General features: G+C 38.7%; 1 protein-coding gene across 6 annotated transcripts in view; it reads right to left on the bottom strand.

Annotated features, from left to right (window-relative positions):
• Positions 1-203: 203 nt before the first annotated feature.
• The window catches only part of Tpx2 (TPX2 microtubule nucleation factor), a 46654-nt gene continuing 35389 nt past the window's right edge, over positions 204-11468 (bottom strand). For all 6 annotated transcript variants that reach the window (XM_076851671.1, XM_076851677.1, XM_076851675.1 and 3 more), the window contains 6 exons: positions 7844-7939; positions 6552-6728; positions 5846-5992; positions 3620-3731; positions 2785-2972; positions 204-698 (listed from right to left, as the gene is read on the bottom strand). In XM_076851671.1, coding sequence (XP_076707786.1) covers positions 588-698; positions 2785-2972; positions 3620-3731; positions 5846-5992; positions 6552-6728; positions 7844-7939 — 831 coding nt within the window. In that variant the 3' untranslated portion in view covers positions 204-587. The remainder of the gene's footprint in view (positions 699-2784; positions 2973-3619; positions 3732-5845; positions 5993-6551; positions 6729-7843; positions 7940-11468) is intronic.

The raw sequence follows: 11468 nt of genomic DNA, 5'->3' as shown, positions 1-11468 counted from the left end.
AGCACTGATGAGAGAGACTGTGCCTATAGCAGCTCTGCTAGAAGCTTGCAAATGGTGCCATGTGGTTCCCTATGAATCCATGTGTTGTTCTACCTGCTCACTGGTGCAGGACTCCTGAACTATAAATTCATTTTCATGCAGAGATGATGGAAAAAAATCTGGTATAGATTATTCCTCATTTAAACCATGACTTAAACCCTATCTGAGGATTTAACTACTTTATTTTCTGATTAAAACACACACACACACACACACACACACACACACAGTTATATAAAAAGGAAGGGGATAAAGGGAAATAGAAATTGCACTGTGCTAATACAGACACCTAAAATCCTAGTCAGAGTTAAGTCCAGTATTAAAGGTCAACTGATGGTTTAAAGGAAATAACTACAAGGAGTATGATGGAGACATAGATGAACCACGTCTCAATGTTAGCCTCAAAAATGAATAAGAACAATTCTCAACAAAACTGGAGTCCACCATTGTCAGGTATGCTCTGCTAGGCATGGGTAGGTAGGTCCATGCCTGTTGTGATATAAGGAGCAACTCCTGTTCCAAGCAGCATCTGCAGCTCACAGCAGAGTTCAGCAGTGGAATCGAGTGGAGAACTTAGGAGATACAGGCACTGTCAGAGGCTGGTCACTTGACCTTACCTCCACAGCCTGGTACTTGCGTATTGGATTTGCCTTGTGCACCTGCAGAGAAAAGAAAATAAGTTACCACTGAGAGAGATGTCAGAGAACTATGCTCACAGTTGTTTTTATTTTTCCTTTTAGAAAAAATATTTGTACAGTCCTATAGATCCCAGTCATGAATTTAAAGGCACAGGGGGCAACACAGTAAAATGGAAAAGCATATGAGCTTTGGAGCTTCTACAGGTCTTTCTTGGGTTCCTTTGCTTTCACTAACAATGTCAAATATATCTCCAGTATGATCTACAGGGTGTTATGGGGCTATACTCAACTGCAATAGAAAAAAAGAGTCACAAATTAGAAATCTGCTATAATCTTAGGCTTACTTACTCATATTCACCAAAATGGACCAAAACAAAATACAAAAAGTAAAGAAAACAACAATAATCAGAAAGGGCCACTGTAAAGGACATGGTCCCATCCATTCTTTTGGATATTCTACAATCAATCCTGATTCAAGCCAGATCGGTGCTGTGTTTAGAATGCAGTCTTCAGCCTATTTTGAGAACTGCTGTAAGAAACAGTTCTGCAGTGGGGACAAACACAAGATGCAGGTACCAAGTATTGAAGAAAATCAAAGAAGTTGAGGGTGATTTTATGAGTGCATTGGGACTGAGAACTTGTTTTCTCATTCAATCAGCAAATAGTAATTTGGATGTCCCACGAGGCTATAGTCTCTTGAAGTTGTCCTTAGAGCCTTCCCGTGGGCATAGTCACCTATGGGTATCTATTTCAACAGTTAGACTTGCACTTGGTTTGTTTTGGGGATACTGGATGGGGACTGTACCAGGGCCTCACTCATGCCACAGTAAAGACTCTGTGACTAAACTATACTATAAATGCTTTTTAAAAAAATCTTTGAGACAGACTCATTGAGTTGCCCAGGCTGGCCTTGAATTTGCAATCCTCTGCCTCAGCCTCCAGAGTAGCTGGGATTACAGAAATGTACCACTGAGTCTGGCTGACAATGGGATCCTTAAGGTGAATTATGATTTTTTGGTGGGGCAAATAATGAATATCTAAATCATTATGCTAGTGCGATTACCTACACCATGAGGATTACCTAGACCAACAAACACTGTAACTCCAAAAAGTCTGAGCCAAATATATTTTTTTTAATTTTAATATTTATTTTTTAGTTTTCGGCGGACACAACATCTTTGTTTGTATGTGGTGCTAAGGACTGAACCCGGGCTGTACGCATGCCAGGCGAGCGCGCTACCGCTTGAGCCATATCCCCAGCCCTGAACCAAATATTAAGAGGAAAGAAAAATACATAGTTGCTACACAGTTTCCACATCCTTCCCTAAGTATTCTGGTCTGATTGTAAAATGTATTGTTTCTTGTTAAGCACAGAATAATAAAATAAATTAAAAAGTAAACAAAAAAGAATCCTAGGAAATACATCACTGTGTATGACAATATCATATGATGTCTTCTTCATGAGGCTCCCTGGAAGAAATTCTGTCTAATTACTATATGAAGGATAAATTTTTCTTTTTAAATAAATATATTTTTTAATATATTCAATATAGGGGCTGGGGATGTGGCTCAAGCGGTAGCGCGCTCGCCTGCCATGCATGTGGCCCGGGTTCGATCCTCAGCACCACATACAAACAGAGATTGTTGTGTCCGCCGAATACTAAAAAATAAATATTAAAAAAATTCTCTATCTCTCTCCCTCTCTCTTTAAAAAAAATATATATATTCAATATATTCAAATATATTATATATAATATATATATTATATAGTGAATATATATTTTTATAAATATACTTTTGAATATATTTTTATATTTCAAAAAAATTGGTTTTTATTAGTTTCATAACTAACAGGTTGGTTCCCAAAAAGGGCCAAGATTGTGGCTCATATTTAGACTACAATGTATACATCTTTTGCCTCATTCACACCTCAACCTCTTCACCCCACCCTGAGTCTGGATGATTTCTCTTTTTTTTTACTTGTCTATGAGATAGCCTTGCAGGTGGTACAGTGGTACACTGTAGATCCTGTTTAGAACAAGGTGAGGTAAGGTAAAACAAAACAGAGACAACCTTGGGTTAGTCAGTACTCATGCTACCCAGTTACCAATTCTTTCCGTAGCCTGGCCAGCTCCTCCTTCCTCTGCTCTTCTTCCTGTTGCCTGGCCTCCTCCAGCTGCTGGATTTTCTGGGCTTCTACCTCAGCCATTCTCTTTTCCAGCTCTTGCCGCTCCTTGGCTCTCTTCTCAGTGGCCAGCTGAAAAGGTTCTTGAACTAGAGAACCAGAAAGGCCTTCTGAGTACAGAAACAGAAAGAATATTGGTGCATAAGAAGTATTTGCATGAACCCAGCCCCCCAGGATTGAGCCAAGTAGCAGAGACTCTAAGGAAGCCCTGCTAAAAAGAAAGGCAGAGTAAACCACTTATATAAAAGTCTTAGAATTTTAAGAGTTGTAAGAGCCCCTGGAAATCATTTAGTGTAAATGGAATAAAAACAAGACCCACAAGGGTGAAGTAAGCTCAAAACTATATAGTGATTTTAAGATGGTGGCAGAAGAATCCCAATTTTCTAACACACCACCTAGTGCTTAAGAAATTAAATATTCTGTACCTAAGGCTGGGCTTCACCTAGAACTCCAGAAGGACACCCTAGACTCCCTCTCTCATTTACTTGCTACTCTTTGGTAGGGAGGGCCTGTAACTTACTAAAAGGCCAGCGGTTTCTAACAAGGCTCATGTTATACCAATCTGTCCCCAGCACATTCTGAAACTCAACAAGGTACTGGATTCAATAGAGGCAAAAGACTAAGGGAAGAAAAACCACCATCCTCTAAAACCCAACACGCTGGGTGAACCAAGTATTGTCTGATACAACTGAGTCCCACTTCCCCCAGGAAATCTTATAATTCTGCCCCAAACCCCCAAAAGTTCATAGAATACTACCAGCAACTGATTTTTTATCTTTCTTGGGAACAAAAGGCTCCTGGGAGGTGATGGTATTTGGACGAGCCTTGAAGCAAGCTGCTTCTTTCTGTTGTTTCAGTTCTTCCTCCAGCTATTAGGAATAAAGACTGTCAGACAGGCAAGTGCACAACTTCCATGACCACCACATTAACTCAAGACCTAGTATTTCTGAACTGCTTTGGCATTCCAGATAGAAGATGATGTGATCTAACCTCTAGTTATCTTCTCCCACCACCCAGAATCTAGAGTCCACTCAAAGAACTAGAAAATATCTTTAAGATATTTTTAAGGCCTATTTTAACATCACAAAAACTCTAAAAAGTAGATATTATATGCCTTCCGATGTGATTCATTAGATACCATGCAATAGCACTATAAAACATTCTCCTGGCCTGGGGATGTGACTCAGCAGTAAAGCACATGCCTGGTATATATGTGCAAAGCCCTGATTCAATCCCCAACACCACACACACACACACACACACACACACACCCCCAAAAAAAAAAAAAAAAAAAAAAAAACCCTAACCAGAATTAATCAAGCCTCTAGGATCTATAGGAAACAGAGGAATACTTTAAATGCAATATATGAGCAAAATCCAGATTGTGGGAAAAACTACACAATCTAGTTCACTCAACAAATAAAATACAAAGAGACAAGTTCACCGATTGAGACTTAGAGCTTTATCAAATAAGGGCTGGGGATGTGGCTCAAGCGGTAGCGTGCTCACCTAGCATGCACGGGGCACTGGGTTCGATCCTCAGCACCACATAAAAATAAAATAAAGATGTGTCCATGAAAAACTAAAAAATAAATACTAAAAAAATTCTCTCTTAAAAAAAAAAAAGAGGGAGATTTATCAAACAAATATGTAATGTGGACCTTATTTTGATCTTGATTTGAACAAGTCAACTGTTTCAATTATGAAAAATTTAAGGATATTTGAATATTGACTATTTGTCTCTATATAGGAATCACTGTTAATCTTTTTTGATATTATTGTGTTTGTTTTAAGTAAGTCTTTATTTTTTTTGTGTGATGCTGAATATCAAATCCAGGGGTTTGCACATGTTAGGCAAATACTCTATACAAATAAAGTCACACCCTTAACCCAGTCTTTATATTTTAAATACAAGCTCAAGTGTTTTTGATGAATAGAGATTCAGTTCAAAGTAATGTTGTGTAGGTAACGTATACAATGCAGGAGTAAGTGGTAGAAGTACAGGTGAAATAAGATTTTCCATGTTTCAATCATTACAGAAGGTGTTAGGTTCATGAAAGTTTATTATATCATTATCACTTTACTTTTATTAAGTATTTGAGAAACTTAAAAAGCCCCACAAGACATCCTATGTCTTGGTCCTTAAGAAAGGGAGAGTTACTACTATTGCCAAAGCAGCAGTCCTTAGGTTTTCTAAAAAACAACGCCAAAAGGTGGCCTGCACTCAGTCACAGAGCAATCGGATCTCTTGGGCTTCAAGAGGAGTGATTCCTACAAATAATGACTAGCCTAGAGCTCCTTTGGGGCAGAGTCCAGGATAAGTGATGGCATAAAAATACTGACGAACACAAAAATTTTTTTAAATGTTTTTCAACTGGGTAGAAATACATCCCAATTAAACAAGCCAATAACCAATCAATTGCTTTTAATTATTTTGTTATCTATAAAGAGCAAGTTTATCACACACCATGCTGACAAAATAGCATATCACATTGAAAACTTTTTCTTGCATCCTGTTTCTTACCAAAGCAGTCAATAGAACAGAGTGAATACTTAATGAATGAGTCTAACAGATGGACCTCTCAGACTCCTAACTCAAAAGAAGTCTGAGTTCTCACATTCCCAAGAGGATCACTTAAAGCAGGGGTCAGAAAACTTCAGCCTAAAGGCCAAATCCAGCTTGCAAATGGTTTTGATCCAGCCCTTGAGCTAAGAATGTTTTTTACATTTTTCAAAGGATTGAAAACACAGGCACACAGTATGTGGTAGAGGCTCTTCTAACCCATAAAACCTAAAATAATTACTATCTGGTCCTTTACAGAAAGGTGCTGAACCTTGATTTAGACAGAGTACACCGAAATAATCAAGTATTTTTTCCCAGATGATTTTCAGTATAGTTTGGTCTGCCAGTCAAACCAACCAAACAGCCAATCAACCACCAATCAACCAACCAACATTTTGGCTGCTCTCCCCAGGCTCCCACCTGGTGCTTCCATATCTGTGCCTTAACAGCACCTCTTTTGTCAGTCTCCAAGCAGAAAGGCTCAATCTGGGTCACATTCTTCACCTTCTTTTCTGGCAGGCTAACGGTGTCAAAATGAGGCACAGGAAGTGCCTTAAACTTGGGCACCTAATGCAAAAGAAAACAAAATTTAAGATGAAGACCTCTTCGGTTAGAAGGCAAGAGCTCCTCCAAAATATGTGGAAGAACCTGAAAAGTTTGGATGGCCAGCCAGTTTTCAAAACAGCACATGGTCTTTCAGAGAAGAGTAATGAACCCAAAAGGAAATCTAGGTTTTCCTCCCAATATTGCCAATAACTGGCAGTATGCTCCCAATAACCAGGAGGAAGTCATTTAACCTCCTTCTGCCAAAAGGATTACTTAAGGGGCTGGGATTGTGGCTCAGTGGTAGAGTGCTCACCTAGCATGGGCAGGACCTGGGTTCGATCCTCAGCACCATATAAAAATAAAGGCATTGTGTTATGTCTGTCTACACCAAGAAATAAATTTAAAAAAAAAAATTAAAAAAAAGGATTACTTAAAATCATTTGCCCTGTTTTATTTCATAAAATTCTTAAGAGGGATCAAAGGAAAGTAGTGATTTTACAGTTAAAAGTACTACATAAGAGGTTATATTTGAGGGCTCAAAGAAAAGCAGTATCCTACTTGCAGAAAAGGAAACACCTACCTCCCCTTTCTGCAGTTCTTTTATTTTCTTCTCCTTCTGCAACTGTCGTTCTTTGTCCCGAGAATCAAAGGAGAAAGGGCACATTTCCACAGTTCTTGCCTCTGGGATTTGGGGCTTAAAAGGCACCCCATAATGTGGCACAGGTTGAGCTCTTATCACTGCCTGTTCATCCTCTTCCTAAGAGAAACTGCAGTTTAGAAACAAGAGTCCTCATTCTCTCCTACCTCCTCAGCATGCAGTCAGAAGATATTGTAGGGGTAAGCCATTAATGAAGGCAAGTCCCTCAACCTTAAATGTTTTAGCTTCCTATTTCTTTTCTTTCCTTTCTTTCTTTTTTATAAATCTGAAGTTTTTCACAAGAATGTTATAAAAATTAAATGAGGTCAGACAGTATGAATAAAATGAAGATAAGAAATACATTAACCAGGTATATACCTTAGCCTCTTCTTTGACCTAGCCTCCAGACTCCAATAAAACATGTGACTGGAGTTAATGTGACTGGGTTGCCAAACCCAGAATAGGACCAGTAAGTTGTTTGGGTTCAAGCTGGTAACATAAGATAACTGTGTATTTTAGTTTCAAATGAACTATAAAAAGGCTTATGCTTGAGATCTGCTATAAAATTACCCTAACTCTGGATATTTATAGATAAATGGGAGATGTAATAAGATACTAGTATGATCAATGACAGTTTATATATTACAATTCCATGAAACATCACTAAACAGTCACCTTTGTGACCCTTGGGTTAACAGAGATAGGACGAGGTGGATGTAACTGCAAGGCCGATTGACTATTTAGTATGAATTTAAAAGTCCCTCACTGAATAATGACTATAACTCAGGCAAATAAAATGCAGAGGTTGGCAATTTTTGATCCACTTTACAAAGACTGACTGACTTCAAAACTATAGAAACAGACAAGCCTCCAATATCTAATTCTTCCCCACAGTTTCCATAAACTGTAACCTATTATCAGTGACAGAAGATTCATACCTTACCAACTACTTTACTCTTGGATAAGCAAAAAAGATGATCAAATGTTAATACCATATTTAAAGACAACTTCGGACAAAAGTGGTTGTGTTATATCTCTTTTTGGTTTAAGAAATGGTAAGCTTAAGGGCTGGGGTTGTGGCTCAGTGGCAGAGCACTTGCCTTGCATGTGTGAGGCACTGGGTTCGATCCTCAGTACCTCATAAATAAATAAAATAAAGATCTATTAAAAAAAATGGTAAGGCTTAGATTGACTATGCAGAAGGAAAAAGAATCCCCCTGCTCCCAGGGAATTACCTCTTCCTCTTTGGTGGGTATTCGAATTCTGTTTTTCAATGCAAAAGCTGGTGACTTGGGGACAGTGATTGGAAGTACCTTCTTTTCAGGAACACCCTGGAAGGAACACATAACTCAGTTAAACATCCTGCAACAACCTCCACTATGAAAGATTAAATCACTTTTTTAAAGAGAAGTTATGTATCATGACAATAGATCTCTGCTCCTAGAACCTATAGAAGTAAACACTGCCCCCAAAATCCACAGATGCTCAAATCCCGTATAAAAATGGTATATGTTTGCATAAAACTTATACTTTCCTGTACAGTTTTTCTCTAGTTACTTATAATACCTAATATAATGTAAATGCTATGGAAAGTTGTTAGTCTGAATTGTTTAGGGAATAATGACAAGAAAACAAGTCTGTACATGTTTAGTACAAATGTAATTTCCCCCCCAATATTTTCCAATCACATTTGGTTGAATCTGCAGAGGAACAAGGAGAGATGACTATACCAACAAAACTTCACTGCACTTATTTGTTTAGATGTTCATCCACCTCAGCTAGACTATAGGTGCTTTCAAGGGTAGGGACTATTTTATTCCATCAAACCCCTAGCATTTAACACAGACCTTGGCAAGGATAAGGCATTCAGTAAATATTTGTTAAATGAATGCTCTAAGAATGAATGCATGAGAATTTGTATGTTGGACTCTATGAAGATACCTTGGGAGGCTTCTCCTTAATCCCACCAATGCTGCACCTGCTCAAAACATGTTTGGAATGTCTTTCTTGGAGCGGTTTTGAAAGCCACTTTTTGGACCATGCCAGACAGTTGCTCAATCTTTTATCTTTCATTTAACAAAATTATTTCTACCTCTATTATCTTGGGCTACTCAGAGGTTTTTATTTAAAAAAAAAAAAAATCTTTCTTATAGTTCTAAACACCTTTAGATTAGAACAGATTTATAAACCCTCTAGGTGACCACTGTGAAGGAATGCTCACTCTGCTATGAAATTTCTTATGTTTTCTAAAGAGTGCTATCACTAGCATAGTGAAATCCAATTCAGCAGTCTTATAATGAGAGTGGCAAGAATCCAAGAAATAATTTACACACAACAAAACCTGCTGCTACAATAGCCAGCACAGGTGGACATGAGCACATCTTGACTGAATGCACCAAGGGCATGTGGAAGTAGAAAGAACAATGAGCCAGGCCCAGTTCTGCTTCCAGCCTATAAAACAAGGCACATAAGATAGCCTTCTAGGCCTGGAGAGGAGCAGGGCGAGGGGGTTCATAAAATAATTTAACTGAAATAAATATCCAAGGACTCCTTTAGTTCTAAAATAATCCCCCCTTTCCTGTTTCCTCCCTCTAATCCAACCAGTAGAGATCTACATTTTAAAAGAGGAGCAATGGAAATCTCTAATAGGTAGGCCATGACAGAGACATTATGAGTGAGATCAATCCTCACTAGTTGGGGGGAGGACATGGTTAAGAAAATCATCTTTGTAGCAACTATCCACCCACACCCCTTCTCTACTACAATAAAAACCAACTGGAGACTTGATTTGAAATAAAAGGAAATCAGACTTCCAGAAAAAAATGAAGATTTCTTGTTATTTTAAGTTTAAATCATAAGCTCCTTGAGGACTAGGATATTGCCATTTCCATTCCTTTGCACTTACAAGAAGACCTGGTAGTAACTGAACATATGTTGATTACTATTACTCTACGTATTTGTTTACATGTTAGTCCACTCTACCAGTCTGCACAAGCTTTAAGAACAAGAAGGTCATGTCTTTGAATTCCCAGTATCTATAAATACATAGGCTGGTCCATGTCAGCTTGTACTGTACACATCTGGTTATCCTGTATTTGTAGGAGTTACTGATGGTCCTTGTTCTCAAGGGTTTCACACTTTAATGGAAAAAACACAATCAATAAGTAATAAATTAGCCAGGCTGGGTGACAGACATCTGTAATCCCAGCAACTTGGGTGGCTGAGGTAGGACGATCCCAAGTTCAAAGCCAGCCTCAGTAATTTAGCAAGGCCCTAAGCAATTTAGTGAGACCTGTCTCAAAATAAAAAACAAAAAAAAAAAACGACTGGAACGTGGCTCAGTGGTTATGCACCGCTTGGTTAAATTCCCAATACCAAAAAAAAAAAAAGAAAAGTCATAAAGTGAATATTTTCTAATTTTCACAAATGTTCTCAAGAAACCCAGCAGAATGTGGGGCTAATGGCTACTAGGAGAACACACTCCCTCAATGGTAGTTTGAGGAAGATATCTCTTAAGAGGTGATGTGAGGTTAGAAGTGGGCAATGTGGGTGGACAGATGACACATTTAGGAAAAACAGCAAGGAAGGAGTTGGGGATGAACACTTGAAATGCAGGAAATGCCCCCAATTGCCCTGGAATAAGCTCTCAAGCCTGTCCCAGAGCAGTTAGGAAATTACTACAAAGCAACGTTATCCCAAGGAGTACACAAACAAAGAAAAAAAAAAACCCTGCTAGTCTCCCTAAGTCATCCCTAAAATATCTCTGCTAAAATTACTCACTGATACCACATGTACCTCAGGAGCCTCAGGCCCCCATTAGATACAGGCACCAAGTTCCCATTTCACACCCTCATGCGCAAGGCTTTCATCACTCTGCCTCTGCCCCAAGAGCCCTTTCTTCATCTCTGCCTCAGGCCCACTGCTGCTCAAGCCCATCTCTCATCAGTCCTGTTGTCCTCTTGCCACCTTCAACCACAAGTGGAAAGCACAAGAAGCAGTGTTAAGGACACATGGAAATAGGACTTCAGCACTAGGGACACATGGATGGGGCATGACAGCAGCAGGCAGACATGCTGAATCAGGCTCTGAGAGGCAGATTTCTTCAGCTCTGTTCTAAGTCCAAGACCAGAAGTTAAGAGACTTAATCTCAATTCTGCCACCAGCTTTTTAAAATGTTTCTCTGGGTGCATTGCCCTTTGAAAGCCTCCCTTTCTGAAAAAATAAAGAGGATAGAAGAAAATACATCTCCTTCTATGCTTTGATTCTCTAGAAAAAAAGACTTGAAATGAAATTACTTAAATTTTAGAAGGGAGAGCAACAAGCAGCAAGTGTCAAACCTGAAACCTGCATGTGCCAAAGTAAACAATGATATCAGTAAGTATTATGGGATAGAATAATATAACATTTAAGGAAGTGATAGGCTCAAATCCTGGTACTGCTTACTAGACCCCTCTTACTGTTTTATCACTTTAAAAATAGAGATAAAAAGTCCACTTCTTAAAGCTATCATAAGAAATAAAGCTATTATAAGAAATAAATAAGATAATCTACATTAAGCACTCGGGACAATATAAGCACTCAATAAAATGACAGCTATTACTATTAACACCTGACTGCTTACTGCGAGTCAGGCACACAGCTCGTCACCTGGGCTGCCTCTACACTGCATACAACAAATCAAAACTCCAGGGCTGGGGCCCAGGAATCTGTTTCTGTAATAAGAGCCCCAGAGGGATTCTGAGAACCAGATGAATTTGGTGAACATTTTCCTTCAGCACACATTAATTCAGTGACACCTTATTGACTTACCTACTGCTTCACAGATCTGTTTATTCAGAATTCTCAAAAGACATAACCTGG

This window comes from Callospermophilus lateralis, chromosome 3 (assembly GCF_048772815.1).
Source record: "Callospermophilus lateralis isolate mCalLat2 chromosome 3, mCalLat2.hap1, whole genome shotgun sequence".
Taxonomy (NCBI): domain Eukaryota; kingdom Metazoa; phylum Chordata; class Mammalia; order Rodentia; family Sciuridae; genus Callospermophilus; species Callospermophilus lateralis.
This window is presented reverse-complemented; position numbering and strand designations above follow the sequence as displayed.